The sequence below is a fragment of the Camelina sativa genome, chromosome 20, assembly GCF_030686135.1.
Source record: "Camelina sativa cultivar CO46 ecotype springtype chromosome 20, ASM3068613v1".
Taxonomy (NCBI): domain Eukaryota; kingdom Viridiplantae; phylum Streptophyta; class Magnoliopsida; order Brassicales; family Brassicaceae; genus Camelina; species Camelina sativa.
The window spans coordinates 8,009,188-8,024,862 of record NC_141899.1 but is presented as its reverse complement, the minus strand read 5'-3'; the positions used below and the strand labels follow the sequence as shown (position 1 = coordinate 8,024,862).

The 15,675-nt window shown below is 33.8% G+C and overlaps 3 protein-coding genes across 18 annotated transcripts; 1 reads left to right on the top strand and 2 right to left on the bottom strand.

Moving 5' to 3' along the window:
• Window positions 1-192: 192 nt before the first annotated feature.
• LOC104770047 (heavy metal-associated isoprenylated plant protein 21) lies at window positions 193-2,102 on the bottom strand. The gene is made up of 3 exons (XM_010494398.2): window positions 1,485-2,102; window positions 1,064-1,139; window positions 193-645 (listed from the first exon to the last, which is right to left on the bottom strand). Exons 1-3 carry the CDS (start codon window positions 1,560-1,562, stop codon window positions 350-352), a joined length of 450 nt encoding a protein of 149 aa, XP_010492700.1. The 5' UTR covers window positions 1,563-2,102; the 3' UTR covers window positions 193-349.
• Window positions 2,103-3,368: 1,266 nt separating this feature from the next.
• LOC104770046 (U1 snRNP-associated protein usp106) lies at window positions 3,369-7,774 on the bottom strand. 16 transcript variants are annotated; one of them, XR_015594132.1, is made up of 15 exons: window positions 7,388-7,707; window positions 7,061-7,154; window positions 6,930-6,982; window positions 6,619-6,787; window positions 6,461-6,524; window positions 5,850-5,929; window positions 5,623-5,770; window positions 5,220-5,281; window positions 4,989-5,051; window positions 4,556-4,614; window positions 4,375-4,424; window positions 4,171-4,252; window positions 4,042-4,085; window positions 3,727-3,954; window positions 3,369-3,638 (listed from the first exon to the last, which is right to left on the bottom strand). XR_015594132.1 is itself a non-coding variant. In XM_010494397.3 (14 exons), exons 2-14 carry the CDS (start codon window positions 7,103-7,105, stop codon window positions 3,620-3,622), a joined length of 1,116 nt encoding a protein of 371 aa, XP_010492699.1. In that variant the 5' UTR covers window positions 7,106-7,154; window positions 7,388-7,707; the 3' UTR covers window positions 3,369-3,619. The 16 variants fall into 16 exon arrangements, 3 of the variants coding, with proteins under 3 accessions (XP_010492699.1, XP_010492697.1, XP_087362790.1); XR_015594133.1 differs by having other exon boundaries at window positions 4,375-4,421; XR_015594125.1 differs by lacking the exon at window positions 7,061-7,154 and having other exon boundaries at window positions 7,388-7,686.
• Window positions 7,775-12,105: 4,331 nt separating this feature from the next.
• Window positions 12,106-15,526, top strand: LOC104770045 (AP2-like ethylene-responsive transcription factor BBM). The gene is made up of 9 exons (XM_087506665.1): window positions 12,106-12,471; window positions 12,824-13,238; window positions 13,463-13,545; window positions 13,682-13,690; window positions 13,790-13,878; window positions 14,057-14,130; window positions 14,292-14,342; window positions 14,496-14,572; window positions 14,674-15,526. Exons 1-9 carry the CDS (start codon window positions 12,237-12,239, stop codon window positions 15,381-15,383), a joined length of 1,743 nt encoding a protein of 580 aa, XP_087362791.1. The 5' UTR covers window positions 12,106-12,236; the 3' UTR covers window positions 15,384-15,526.
• The last annotated feature ends 149 nt before the right edge of the window (window positions 15,527-15,675 follow it).

The window sequence follows — 15,675 nt, the reverse complement described above, 5'->3', positions numbered from 1 at the left end:
AATGTGTCAAAATGACACTCTTTGTGAAACGGAGGGAGTGTATGATTATCGTCAAAGTATCTCATTCATGTCCTATAGAAAGTAGACAAATTCATAAAACATTAGCTGCTTAATTGGTCCATTATACCTACTTCCACCCATAAGATTCTACATAGCTTATGGTTATCGATTTGACTTATTAGAAAGAAAAAATTGTTCGAAATTTAAATGGATTCCGTTAAGTGTTGTCTCTATAATTTATTACAAAGTTTCTTCTACATTACCTTTTGATTTGTTATGAGGATAAAAAGTAACAAAGGTATACAAATAGCAAAGAGGAAGTATATTTAGAGATTGTGAATACGTTCTCTCACATGATGGAACAAGCGGCGTGTACGTTGTCATCGCTGAAGAGGGAAACGTAATTTTCCTCGGGAGCGTTTGCGGTCGGAAACGATTGTGTGGGATTACGAATGTGGCCTGCAGGGGCACGTTTGTCGTACATGCCAGGAGCAAAAGGGTAGTAGACCATATGTTGTGGTATATACGGCCAGAACTCAGCCTTTTTACCTGTGCTCTTCACTCTCTTCAACACCTTGTTTGGGTCTACGTGTCCATTCACTGTTATTCGGCTCTGTTTCCGGTTCACCTCCACCGATTTCACTCCTGTACCGGTTGGTTCCAAAAATGTTTAAGACTACTAGATTTATTTTATTTAAAACGTTACTAAAAATGTAAGGACTCAAAAAAAAGATATATGGAAAAATATAATTGGATCATGTTTAATTCTTCATGTAACTCTTTTTAATTGATGTAAATAAAGATAGATTCCTGACCATTTGACCCATAATATTTTTGGACTATAAAAGTTGGCAAGGGAATGAGCAAATGATTAGTAATTGTAACTCTATATTTTTGCCAGCTATAATATTGCAATTTTAAGAGAGGGAATACGAACCTTTAAAAGAGAAATTAAAAAAGCGTATAGAATAAAGGAAATGAAAACAAAAAGGGGGTAAAAAAAAATAAAGAGAGATTGGAGAAAAGTTTTGATTCAAAGTCAGAGAGAGATGAGAAAGAGAACCTTTCATGCGACGAACCACGTTTCTAACTCTTCTTTCACAACCATCACAGTCCATTTTCACCTTGATATCCACTGTCTACACAAACCCCATTAAGTTACATACCAATAAACATCCATATTTTTCAAGAATAATTATCACCAAAATATTGTATACAAATCCAAACTAATTTTGTAAGCTTGTCGCTGTCATATGTTAATATATGTTAATGGAACTGCATATTGAAGAAATGTGTTTAAGAAGTAAGAAACAGCATGTTCACATTTTGAAACAAACGTAACATTTGATATATTTTGCATACACTTATAACGTAGTAGCATATAGTATTTTGTTAAACCAAATCAAGATATGTATATAGAGTAGTATTTGAAAGAAAGGATTAATTAAGGGCAGAGTTGTAAAGGTATTGAGAGAAGAACAGACCTGCAATGGCTTACGCTTGGTTTTGGCATTGGCGTATGTATATGAACAAAAGCTAAAGATATAATCAAATGCCCCCATTCTTCTCTCACTTCTCTTCAACAAGAAAAAAACTATGATCAAATGTGTGTAAATATATATGTATTGTATGTGTGTATATTGTATATATATCTATGAGTATGTGTGTGTGTGTGTGTGTGTGTGTGTGTGAGAGAGAGAGAGAGAGAGAGTATATATATATATATATAGGCAGAGAGAAGAAGAAATTGGCTTTCTTAATAGAGAAGGAGAAGAGAGTTACGTGACATGCATTCAAGATTCCATGTCTATATATAGGTTTTCTTAGTAATCTATTTTTCAAATAAACTCGATAATTTTGGACGAGAGAGTTGTAGAAGAAAAAGGTTGATTAGGAACCAAAAGTGAGAATGAAAAAAAATATATACACAAAGGCTTATATCTTTTTTTGAAAAAATTAGTAGAGATCAAAACATGAGATTACAAAAAAAAAAAATTGAGTGAGAAATGAATCTTCTCCTCAAATGTGGTCTTCAATTCGACTTGAATTTAATAAAACCGAAATAGGAGTCCTCTAATAAGAAAATACCTATATTTGATTTTAAACTTTTTTACTCATATTAGTGCAATATTTATATCTTATAGAGATCTTCTATTGGTCTTGTTTTATTATACAAATCTCTTTTTTTATTGACCTTTGCTTTGGTTTCGATTCAAAAGAGTATGGCTAGCTTGTGCATCATCCAATTATCATTTAATTTAAAACAAAGTTCCAATAATTGCCTTGTATGATTCCATCAAACTTATAAATCATTAAACTATATAGAAATACTATTATATAAGATGCCTTTTCAACACTAAAATGAATTATGTCCGTTATTTATTATTTGAATAAAAAGCATTGAACAATGCTTAAACTTGAGATGCTTTGTGATACAGTGTGATGTTGAGTTACAAATGAACTTTGACCTTCCCTTTTTCTATTATTGGATAGAGTAGCATTTTTATTTGGATATTTTCAGTAAATACATAGATATCTAGAAAATTAACTATATAGACATAAATAGTTTGTGAATAGAGATGTTTACCTCATATATATGTAGGTTGTTTTGCTGATAAAAGACTAGGAAGTAGGAAATTGTATGAAATAATCGAGAAATACTATGTTTCTATAAAGAAGTTTGGTTAGGGTGCTACAAAGACACTAACTCGGTGACAATACATTTGTCTCATGCTTTTTTTTTTTTTTTTTTGTTGCTGATCTACGTTTTGAACCGAACACTTTTGGGCATGACAAGATGAAAAGAGGTTGCAATAAAATTCGACGGTGATGAGTTTCTAACGAGGTGTAAATGGTGTTAAGGTTTCAGATTTTGGGATAAAAATATAGAGATTTCCATGAGGCTAGACTCACTTGGTATCTTTTTAAACTTAGTAAGATGTACGCAGAAACTCGAGAGAACATGGAGCGAATACGATGACTTGACGTTGAACCTATGCTATTTTTTTGGTAGGAGAGTTTTATTATATTCTAACTTTACTGAAACATATCAGACAATTTTTAAATCGCTCGTAGATTCTAAGCGACGTGTGTGTGTGGTGGTCTTTACGGCTATAAATCAACCGTTAATTTTGTCATTAGCTAATAAATTACAGTACTAGCTAGTATCCAAGATAATTGCAAAAAGTTTTTAGAATAATTGCCACCGGTTAAAGAAATTGTATAGGACCTTCAAAGCACGACGAATTGGTTAGTTTTTCTTTTTGGTCAACTAGTCTACGGCTTTTTTGTGGTGTTTGGATGAATGACAAAACTATTATAAAAAAGAAAAATTGATAAAATGTTGTCTATAAGAGAGATAGAGACAATAGATCATCACAATTTTTTTTTTTTTTTTTGAACTCCAATCTTCCTACTCACAAGTCTTTGATGTCAACAAAAAAAGTAAAAAGAAGAAGAAAAAAAAACATCTGAAGAAGCTCCTCTTAGACATTTAGTAACTTACAATCTCAAAAGACCTCAAAACACAATAAGCAAAGAAGAAGAAAAAGGGTCTGGAAAATCCTAAAGGCAACTGTAAGAACCTCTTAAACCCGGTGCAATCATCTTTGGTAGGGTCTTAATAGCGGTCATGGCGTCTGTAAAGTAGTTAAAAATACGTATTTAAATGCAGCCAAAAGATTTGCAGTAACAATAAGATGTGTCTCTGTTATTTATCAAAGTTACCTGCGGCGATCATAATCCCTCGGTTGTCTTTCCCTTGACCTGGACCGCGAACTGCGCCGGCTTCTTGAGTCATAGCCACGTGACTGATTATAGTTTCTGTCATGTTCACGGTGGTCATGGTGCCTGTCGCGGTCTCTACTCCTACGGTCAACATCTCTTCCACGGTCACGGCTATCTCCTCCGTCTCTGTCTTTACTTGGTTCTCGCTCTCTACTCCTCTCCTTTGATCTGAGATTGGTTAAGCTTTTCAGCAAAAATATTAAAGATTTAACGAAGCAAACTACTAAAGTGTTCAAAAGCTTGTGAAAAGTAAACCTCCTTTCTTCAACCCGTTCCTTCTGAACTTTGTTCTTTTCCTCCTGAAGAAATCAGAAAGAATATAAATATACAGTATACATTGAGACCAACAGGAAAATCACAGTAGAAAGTTTCTATGACTCTTACCTGAAGCTCTGCCAATTTGTCGCGGATCAGCATGTAACCCAAATGCAGCTTCCCTCCAAAATGATCAGCTAACCGACGATCACTAAAGGCAGTACAAAAGATTTTTGACATTGCCAAATGCAAATAACAAATTGGTGACATAATTATAGTTTAAAGTTCTATTGCATATCTCTAACAGGCACAATAAATCAAGAAAGAACGCACATTTATTAGCTGCAAAAGTAATCCTCGTAAAACTGGGCCCAAATAGCCTGCTGGTGAAAAGGAGGTACAATAGCCGGGGTCAAATAATGAACCACTTGCAACCCAAGAATCTATCTCTAGCTTTCTTATGAAATACCAAGGAACCATAAAGCATTAATTTTTTTGAGTAACCAAACCTAACCTGTCATAGACGCTCAAAAATGCTCCACATATGTCACATAGACGCAGTTTCTGGTCTGTCTGAGACAACAAAACAACAAAGAGTGAGGGCTACCAACTAACAAGCTGGTAAAAGAAAAACAGAGATGATACATCAAGAAGAGATGAGAAGATGGTATACTTCTCTTCAAAAGCAATTTCTATTAAGCTGTTAAACAATTGAGAACACTGCATCTTACTAAGAGAAAAGTAAAAATTTATTCTATCAAAATTTATAAATTTATAAGCCACTACTTTTTTTCAATTAAAAGAAGCAGGACTATCTCCCGTAAATTCTGATGGTCATCGGACTAAACAAATACCTAAGCATCAAGAATCTTGAGGGCCGCTACACAAAATGAATTTCAATAGATTATTATGTCGATAAGGCGATAAAAATGATGATCTTGACTTACAATGCGCACATCAGCAGCAGTGTACTTGGTTGCATCCACTACAGGTTCTTGTCTAACAGAAAGCTGAAACATATACGATAAGTGAGTAGGGAAAGACATAAACAACATGCCGAACTATTCAAGCAATTTACAGAAACCGAGACAAAGACAGATCCCTGAGTTGATAAATTTCATTACCATCTCCACATCCTATGAAGTACCTCAGAGATAAGAACCAAACAAAAAACAAACCTTCTTAAGAGCTTCCGCCTCTTCTAGTGCTTTCTGCGCCTCATCAACCATCCCTTGTTCACCTGAAATAACATACAGATATCATAACTGCAAAGTGGCTGTTCCCAACATTGAAAAAATAAAAGGTTCCTTCTGTCGTTATGTAACTATAAACTGCCTTCTTCTAACACTGCCTATCACAAAGGTTTCCCAAGCTCAGTTTTGAACATTCATAAAGACATAATTAATAGGCCTAGCAAATTTTTAGATCAGCCACCAGAAACTCACACATTGGCAAAGAAAGTTGAATTTAAAAATGACAAGATCGAATATAGAAACCAAAATTTTGCACAACTGCAATGATTACTTAGAGAACTATCGGTTCAAGATCACCACAGATATGACTTAGAGGTTTCCCCCTTACCAAACTCTTCTGCTTTCTTTAATTTTTCATTGATCATTTCTTGAGTACGAGGATCAGGCGAAGGTAATGCTGCAGCTGGTGGCTGAGCTGGGACGGGCTGTGGCAAGGATGCCCTATCCTTGTTGAAGGCATCCAACAGTAGCACAGCCTGTAGGGAAACAAAACAAAGGACTTGACTGTTAACAATGTACCAGGCACAGCAAATAGCAAATCACATGATGACACACCTGTAGGTCAGCTCTTTTAATCCTCATTTCTTCAACTAACTCGAGAGCTCTAATCTTCAGATCCATTTTGCCTTCAAGATCTGCGATATAAAAACATTCTGAATAACATAGTAGCATCCAAATTTTATAATCACACAACGATCACTAGCAGAAGCTTTACATTCAAGCCATTTAGTGCCAATTACATAGAAATACGCTTTTTTCAACTTTAGAACAGTTATAAAAGGTGAAGAGCCACCTCTGGCAACACCACAGGAAAACTTTATTTACCACAAGACGAAAAATCTAAACATAGAGTACCAATTTGAGCAGCTAAAATATTCAAATAGGAAGTGGCGGGCCTAATTCTCAAATTGATTAATTTACATCTTGTAGCTTGATTAAAATAAATAAACTATTTTGTTCGTGAAAGCAAGCACATATCAAGAAACACTTCCAAGTTCATAGCCTACTCTAGATGTTGTAAAGAAGCCTACAGAAATACCAATGAAAATACACCACCAACAAAGTGCAAACACAAAATGTTCCAGATCTATATGAGCACAAAACCCTCAAGGAGAAAGGAACATATAGTGGTCAATTAAGCAGCAAATTGTTAATTACCGACTTACCGTGCAGGTCTGCTTCCTTCATCTTCTCTTTGATTTGCTTCGATAGTTGGAGAATTTCAGGTGACTGAAATGAAACAATGAAATGATGAGGAAAAAGCTTGAGTTGAGAAAAAAAATACACAAAAAGAACTCAGATAAATTAAAACTTAGATAATCACCTGAGTAACTTCGATGACTGAAATTGCAATGGCAGCTTTGGCATCCTCTTCCTGAAGACGATTTAGGGCCCTACCAATCTTCCTATCACACTCAATAATAAGCCTATCTATCGCATCTTCCAATTCCCTATCGTAGTTGTCAACACCTTTTGCCTTTGCTTCTTTATATCTTAGGAGGAGTTAAAGCAAAACATTCCAATGAAAACTTATGTGGATATTAGAAAAAAAAAAAAAAAAAAAGATAGGCTCCAGAGTCGCACATAAGAAGAAGAAGAAGAAGAAGACTCTATACATTCGTTCAAAAAGGATACTCTTTCCTCAGCTGCAAAGAGTGCACCTTTGGGCAAGGACCCATATCCATTTTCTGATAATATAACAAACATGTCAAAGAGTACTCACAGACCAAACTAGCCAACACAAGTTTAGATGTACAACAACTTACAAATCTTGAACCCGAAAAATTCACTCTGAAGTGTTCAATATGCATAAAAGAGCAAAACGAAGACTATGCAGTAGCAAGTAGCAACGTAGCGCCACTGTGACAACACAAAATTTCACACTGTTACCTAAATCAACAACCTCCCCCCCAAATCAACACTATCCAAAGCACTATATCAACTATCACATACCAATACTAAATTCATATATCAAAGCTAACATAGGGTTTTTTTTTTTCCCTTTCGCACAAGATACAACTAATGATAAAGCCATTGAGCTGAAATTACAAAACATGGGCGGCATCGAAGAAGAAAGATGTGTATATACTCACCGTTAATTGAAAAAGTTCGTGAGGACAGAGACCAGAGAGGTAGAGACGGCAAACATCGCGGTCGTAGTATTTGCGATTCACCTCCGTCACATCGCCGTTTCTATTAGCTCCCATGAGCACATCGAGCTGCTTCCTCATTGCGTCCATCTTCGTTATCTCTTTCTCTATTTCACTCACCCACACACTTTGATTTCTCTGAATCACCAAAACTGATCTTCTCTGCGGACAGAGATATAATGTATTGGGTTTTTTAATTTTTGATCGGAAGCTTACAAATTACATTGAACAAAAGGGGCTTTTTTTGGTAATTAGGGTTCTGTGTTTTTAAAGGTCCCTAAAGTTGAAACAATTTTAAAGATTTGACCCAAATTAACATTAGGGGTTTATTGTGACAATTTAAAAGTATTGGGGTAATGTACGAAAGAAAAGAAAACCTTTTATAATTTTAAGCCGATATTTACGAAAATGCCATCACTGCTCGGTTACACTAAAAAATTGTTTGAGCGTCCTCTTTTTTTTTGTCTGGTTGAAAATGAATTCTGATGCGTTAGGTTTTGCACTCGTGCAATTTGCTATAGTAGTTTGTGATATCGAACTATTGATTAGTTGTTTGATGTTTGAACAGTATGTGATACAAAATCTAACTAACACTTGGGTTTAATTTTTACACCATACTTTTATTGTTGCAGTTATGACAGAGCGTGACATTTATATTTCTTGGACAATATACCATTATTGTCTCAAAACGAATAGTTTTTATTTTTTTTATGCTGCGAAAATTGTTTTTGATTTGCAACTCTTCACTTTAGCATACACTTTGACTCTTTAATTCTCTTTCTGCTTCCAGCTTGAGTATTCATATGTGGACGGAGATAGAGCTGTAACTCCAGGACAAATATTTCATTGTTAAGGATTAAAAACAAAAAGTTGCATTGTTTTTGTTATTATCTCATTTCTCTCCACTCGAAGTAACTCATAATAAGAAGTCTTAAACTATTATTTTTTCCCGTGCGATTTTATCCTTTTAATTGTAACATATCAAAATTGTCTTTTATTGACTGAATCGAATGGAATCGGGATCAAAATAAATATAATCATCTATGTATAATATGTTTTTTTAGAATCATGTTGCGTGGTGATCAGAAAAAAAAAAACTCTTAATTCTTTTTCAAAAAGAAATTGTGCCTTATAATGTTTAGAAAATATACTATATAATTGTAGCATACTTTTTCATTTTAATGTTCTTAAAATTATAGTACTTGTGTTTTTTTTGTTGGTTGTTGTTGCATATCGTATACTAACATGTTTTATTGAGAATTACAAATCATTCATGGGATGGGACCGTGTGTATCGCACGCCAATTTTTACCATTTGATCGATTATAAAATCTTTGAACGAATACAAGATTGGTTTCTTTTTCCAATAAATACGAGTAGTAGTAGTAGTAGTAGTAATAAATTATCATACGAAAAGAAAAAGTTGTCGAAAAAGAAAATGAGATGTCAGTCATGCAAAGAATCAGTGTGATGTGGAGTGGAAACAGAAGAAACTCCCCCGCTTTAGCCGGGGGCAACCAAAAGCTTTTCATGTTTATATAAATGAAAAAAAGTGAAAATGTTGATTTGTTTGTCTTCTGAAAAATATGGAATAATATAGAGCATAAATATAAAGTACTTATGATGATATGACAATGACACTGGCTGTGGCTGATGCAATTGCAATGTGACAATGTTATGGGTTTTCGTACGTAAGGCAGACTTCTTGCAGTTGCAGACCCTCATCATTTCCACATTCGTCTTTTTACAATATTTTTTAAAAAGAGAGAATTCTATAATATATCCAATTTTATCTACTAGTAGTAATTAATTAGAAGAAACATGATAAAATCTAAATATGGTTTATAAATAGTAGTATTAGGTTTATTTTTCAATATACTAAATAATGTGCAAAAAACTAATTAGCTTGACTAGGTTTGTCGAATTAATTAATTCTATATATTTTTGTAAACAGCCGCCTAGGTTGTCTCATAAATATTGGAACGTATATACTCCTGATCAAGAGTAGATAAAATACTACTTCTGACTAAAAACATGTTAGGTAAAAGGAAACAAAATTGACTAGCAACTCAGTTCCGGATCAAGTTCAAAGAAGTAATTTCACATCAGTGACATATACTAATGTGTGCATATACTATATAGTAAATTAGTAAAAATGTGCATGCAAATGAACAATGAATGGGCAAAGTAAAAGGTATTGGGTGGGGGAATGGTAGAGCAGCAGCAGCAGCAGCAGCAGTAGCATTTATGCTGACAAATATCTCAAAATCATCCATCTGATTTTAATAACATTTCCTTAAACTTTTTCTTTTGAATTGTTTTTTCTACACTTTTCTTTCTTTTTAGTTTCTTTTTCTCGTATTCTGATTTCCTATAACCAGATTTTTTACCTAGCTATTTTCAGTCATACGCTCTTGTCAGTTTGTAGTTATCTTCAACTACAGGTGTTTCCTTTTATTTTCAGATGGAATCTGCAGGTGTTTCTCACTTCAATATATTACCCCCCCCCAAAAAAAAACTTTAGTTTTTGTATTTACCATCATAACAGATCATAATAATTGATACCTATATATGGTTTTTGAGTTTTGTCAAGTAATACTTCACAAAACTTTTGATGATATATAAGAGCATTTCCAATCCATATCTCTATTTTTTTCTTCAAAATGGAGTAACTCTATTTTGGAGTTGGGTTTTACTCTAACCCTACTTTATTTTGGAGTAAAAAATAGAGATCTCCAAATTATAAAATATAAAGAAAAAAAAAAGATATCTCCAAATATAGAAAAAAAAATGAAGATCTCTATTGTGGAGATAAAAATGAAGATGGGTTGGAACAAATTGACTCCAAACTCTATTATGAAGATGGAAATGGAGATGGGTTGGAGTTGGTCTAAGACCATCTCCATTGTATTTCTCTATTTTTTTCTCTAAAATAGAGTAACTCAAAAATAAAGCACGGTTTTCCTCCAATGTATTACTCTATTTTCACCTCTATAATAGAGTTAGTGTAAAAAAATAGAGGTGATAATAGAGTTGCTCTATATATAGAGCAATCCTATTATTTTCTCTATTTTAGAGTAAAATATAGAGTAGGATTGGAGCAAATGTTGCTCTATAATAGAGATTTGACTCTAAAATAGAGTGGGATTAGAGATGCCCTAAATCTAAAACCTCATCTCTTTCGTTTATAATTAAATACATGCAAATGAAGTCTTTTCGTGAATGATAAACAAGATGTTTTGTTTTCAAACTCGTTTCGATGCATTATCGTCCCGAATCAAAACATATACTAAAGTAAAATTATCTAAAGTCTCTTTGGTAGAGATCAGAAAATTTGAACCGTGTATCGAAAGTGTAAAAACTATATAAATTCCTAGATCTAGAGGTATTGAAATTATTGGGCACCAAAGGTTTGGGGGATATATAAAGCAGATATGAACAAATTGTTAGGAAAAAAATAATGTGATTTTGTAGGTACGAGGCAATTCTAGAACGTGTGTTGGTGGTGTGTTAGATATTGCAGGCATAATAATGGAGAAAGTAAATTTAAATTATAGTTAAATGGAGGACGAGAATCCATTGAATCGTATCTTACAAAAGAAAGTCCAAAAAAGCTAAAATTGTATATATATTTGAAAGATTATAAACCCATGCACATGCTCACTATCGTTTCATTGATCCATGTGTATACCCTATGTTTTCCTCCCTAATTACCCTAATTCATTTATTAATTCGAAATTAGTCGGATAAGCTCAACTACTTTACTACTATTGCTTAGCATGTACATCTCTAGCATCCCTACTAGTCATCCACATCTTGTATGTAATTATGTTTCCTTTCAGTATTATTTACCTTTTTTTTTTTTTTTTTTTTTTTTGCGTTTGCAACGTGATAGTTGGAGGATCGAACCAGGTTCTGGTTTAAAATTTGGGACGTTTTTATTGGTTAAACCACAACCACTAGACATTACATGCTTTTATATACATGCATGTCAAATTGATTTTAAACTCAATTTTTAATATTTTAACGTCGTAACTCTTTACTCTAAGATTTAAAGTATCATACTGAACTAAACATAGATGATAGATATCAAGATCATATGTGGTGTATGTTGCATAACCTATCTCTAGAAACATATGTTTTGTGGAGTTTATTTTTTGTTTGAGATTTATTGGTTTAACTTTGAGATTGATGTAAAATGCTAAAAATCGCCTAACGCAAACGCAACCACTCGGTCGTGTTATACGTTCAAACATACACATGTCTCTAACAGACACAGCATCATTGGTCTTAAATCGACAGCGAGTGAGTTTTTGGATTTTACTATTGGTTGGTCCTTACACTTTTTTTGTCTTTTACATTAACCTTTTTATACGCATGAAGAGAGATAGAGAGAGAGAGTGAAACAGAGTATTAAAAGGGTTTTTGACTGAATAATTAAAATGTTACTAAAACAGATTAAAATTAGGAGAGATGATCCACTTGAATTACAGTACTACCCCTACCCTTCAAACCGACCAATACATCTCCACATTTTTCAAAAAACAACTTTTTTTTTTTTTTTTTTAATTTGCTTTCTGAATTTCAATTGCAAAATTCGTTTATATAAATGCGCATATTATGTCGCCTCGGAAGAAATGAACATTATATTTTTGACTTTTCTTCTTCTTCTTCTCTCTTCATTTAACACCAAAACCTTTTTCTTTCTCCCATTCATGCATGAACCCTAACTAAGTTCTTCTTCTTATTTTCTTCATCATCTCTCATCTCTTAACAAGGACTTATTAGATTACATGAACTCAATGAATAACTGGTTGGGTTTCTCTCTTTCTCCTCATGATCAAAATCATCACCGCACGGACCTCGACTCCTCTACCACTACAACCGCCGTAGATGTCGCCGGAGAGTACTGCTTCGATCTGGCCGCTGCTGCCTCCGATGGGTCTTCTGCCGTTCAAACTTCGTTTCCTTCTCCTTTTGGTGTCGTCCTCGAAGCTTTCACCAGAGACAACAATAGTCACTCCCGAGGTTTTTGTTTAATTTTTTATTTTATTTCTTGTTTTTGTTCATTTTCCCCTTCTTCCAATGCGTAGAACAAAGACCAAGACTCACGCACGTAACCCTATTTTTGTTTTTGCTTATTTATCGATTTCATATCTTTTGAGAATTTCCATGAGTGGGGTTTAGTGCTTGTTCACATCTCATGAATTAAAACTTAGTCAAATATGAACTAGACATATTCTTATTCTCCATTATTCAATATCACTATATGATCACACATATTTGTGTATATATTTTTTAATTTTTTGTCCTCTAAATCAAAATCCCATTTCGTATATAATATGTGGATCTCTTTTTTTTTTTTTTTTTTTGTCTATAGATTGGGACATCAATAGTGGTGCATGCAATAACATCCACAATAATGAACCAAATGGACCAAAGCTTGAGAATTTCCTCGGCCGCACCAGTACGATTTACAATACCAACGAGAACGTTGGAGATGGAAGTGGCGGTTGTGGAGGAGATGGTGGTGGTGGTGGCTCACTAGGCCTTTCAATGATAAAAACATGGCTGAGTAATCAGCCGGTGGCTAATGTTAATCATCAAGACAATGGTAATGGCGCACGAGGCTTGTCTCTCTCTATGAATTCATCTACTACTTGTGATAGCAACAACTACATAAATAATAATGATGTTGTCCAAGAGAAGACTATTGTTGATGTCGTTGAAGCTACACCAAAGAAAACTATTGAGAGTTTTGGACAAAGAACGTCTATATACCGCGGTGTTACAAGGTTCTCTTCATCCATTTATATATTTCTATTGTCTAAAATGTCACATGAATCATGATTTTTTTGGTAAAGTTTGGGACATTCTAATGGTTAAGGTGAAAAAGTGCTACGGAATGTTCCTAGATATATATATTAAAGAGATACATTAATTAGTGCATATGGGCTTAGATATATAAAGTAATAATACATATATGGTATGCTCACATTTGTTTGTATTAAATGTTCAGGCATCGTTGGACAGGAAGATATGAGGCACATTTATGGGACAACAGTTGCAAAAGAGAAGGCCAAACTCGCAAAGGAAGACAAGGTTTATATATGTTTTTTTTTTTTTTTTCAATTTATGTATAATTTGATACACCAGTATCCATTTTCGAACTAATCTAGGTTTTCTTTTAATTTACATGTGTGTTTCCAAAATTTGCGTCTGGTGGTTATCTTCTCAGTTTATTTGGGTAAGTCATTGATATAAATTGCATGAAGCTATAAATAGATATATGACTAGTAGATCTGCTTTAAGTATAATCTAATTAGATTGTTATCTGATCATGCAGGAGGTTATGACAAAGAAGAAAAAGCAGCTAGGGCTTACGATTTAGCCGCACTAAAATATTGGGGAACCACCACTACTACTAACTTCCCCGTAAGTTATATTAATCAAATAATACATATAAATTCCTATCTCCTAACCATTTTTATTCTTTTTTTTTTATGGCTGAATAATTCTTGTTTTTTAAAAATTATCTTACTTTTAAATTTCATGTTTATATCGTTACATTTATTACAATAAACTAATAATGTTGGCTGGATATAATATTCAGATGAGTAGTTATGAGAAAGAGGTAGAAGAGATGAAGCACATGACGAGGCAAGAGTATGTTGCCTCTCTGCGCAGGTATATAATGGAACTGTTGAATTTATTGCATGACATATATTATTCAGTTCTATATTACATGATAGGATCCCATCACGTATATATTTATTGATATCTTGTATTTCACATTATAAACTCATAAAATTATAAGGAAATATTTATGTAACCATTAAAATATGCAGGAAAAGTAGTGGTTTCTCTCGTGGTGCATCGATTTATCGAGGAGTAACAAGGTACTTAGTATAAATAAACAGAGAACAAATACAATGCTTCATTTTTTTTTTGTATAGATAATAATTAATACAATCCCATGAATCTAAAATAAATGGTAATTTTACTTCTAAATCTAAAATAAATGGTAATTTTACTTCTAATGGGTTCAAAAGGCATCACCAACACGGAAGGTGGCAAGCTAGGATCGGAAGAGTCGCCGGTAACAAAGACCTCTACTTGGGAACTTTCGGTAAGTGTTTTTTTTTTTTCCCACTTTTCGATCAAATCTACATAGACCATAGATATTAATTATGCACAAATATATCTAAGTGAATTATACAAATTATGTAGGCACACAAGAAGAGGCTGCAGAGGCATATGACATCGCAGCCATTAAATTCAGAGGATTAAGTGCAGTGACTAACTTTGACATGAGCAGATACAATGTTAAAGCAATCCTCGAGAGCCCGAGTCTACCTATTGGTAGTTCTGCGAAACGTCTCAAGGACGTTAACAGTCCAATTCCAAGTATGATGATCAGTAATAACAACGTTTCAGAGAGTGCAAGTAATGTTAGCGGCTGGCAAAACGCTGCGTTTCAGCATCATCAGGGAATGGATTTGAGCGTATTGCAGCAACAGCAGGAGAGGTACGTTGGTTATTACAATGGAGGAAACTTGTCTTCTGAGAGTACTAGGGTTTGTTCCAAACAAGAGGAAGAACAACAACGTTTCTTGAGTAACTCGATCGATCATCATAGTTCGACTTCTGATGATTCGGTTACCGTATGTGGGAATGTCGTTGGCTATGGTGGTTATCAAGGATTTGCAATCCCTGTTGGAACATCGGTTAACTGCGATGCTTTCACTGCTGCTGAGATTGCTTACAACGCAAGAAACCATTATTATTATGCTCAGCAGCAGCAACAACAGCAAATGCAGCAGATTCCGGAAGGAGATTTTCCGGTGGCGATTTCGAATAATGTTGGCTCTAACATGTTCTTTCATGGGGACGGTGGTGGAGAAGGGGCTTCAATGTTTACAGTTTGGAATGGCACTTAGAAAAATAAGTAAAAGATCTTTAGTTGTTTGCTTTATGTTGTAAACAGTTTGAATCTGGTTTTCTTTTCTCTCTTTTTTGGTAAGTGTCCTATAACTTTTTCATAGTTTCGATTATTTGGATAAATTTTTCAGATTAAGGATCATTTCATTTTTTGAGCTAGCCTAATTTATTAGTATTGTATTACCAAAAAAAAATGTAGTTTGTTTCGTGAATTCTTTTTTTTTTTGTTTTTATAGTGTGATCACAAATTTATGTTATGTTCTTTCATATAAAAGTATAACCATGTGAACA

Excerpts from the sequence above, each read along its gene's own strand:
- LOC104770047 (XM_010494398.2), bottom strand. The coding sequence starts at position 1,562 with ATGGGGGCATTTGATTATATCTTTAGCTTTTGTTCATATACATACGCC. Across the intron at positions 1,140-1,484 it reads CCAAGCGTAAGCCATTGCAG|ACAGTGGATATCAAGGTGAA; the intron begins GTCTGTTCTTCT and ends GGGTTTGTGTAG. Across the intron at positions 646-1,063 it reads CGTGGTTCGTCGCATGAAAG|GAGTGAAATCGGTGGAGGTG; the intron begins GTTCTCTTTCTC and ends CAACCGGTACAG.
- LOC104770046 (XM_010494395.3), bottom strand. The coding sequence starts at position 7,534 with ATGGACGCAATGAGGAAGCAGCTCGATGTGCTCATGGGAGCTAATAGA. Across the intron at positions 5,052-5,219 it reads AGGCGGAAGCTCTTAAGAAG|CTTTCTGTTAGACAAGAACC; the intron begins GTTTGTTTTTTG and ends TATATGTTTCAG. Across the intron at positions 4,086-4,170 it reads ACAAATTGGCAGAGCTTCAG|GAGGAAAAGAACAAAGTTCA; the intron begins GTAAGAGTCATA and ends TGATTTCTTCAG.
- LOC104770045 (XM_087506665.1), top strand. The coding sequence starts at position 12,237 with ATGAACTCAATGAATAACTGGTTGGGTTTCTCTCTTTCTCCTCATGAT. Across the intron at positions 13,239-13,462 it reads ATATACCGCGGTGTTACAAG|GCATCGTTGGACAGGAAGAT; the intron begins GTTCTCTTCATC and ends TTAAATGTTCAG. Across the intron at positions 14,573-14,673 it reads CCTCTACTTGGGAACTTTCG|GCACACAAGAAGAGGCTGCA; the intron begins GTAAGTGTTTTT and ends CAAATTATGTAG.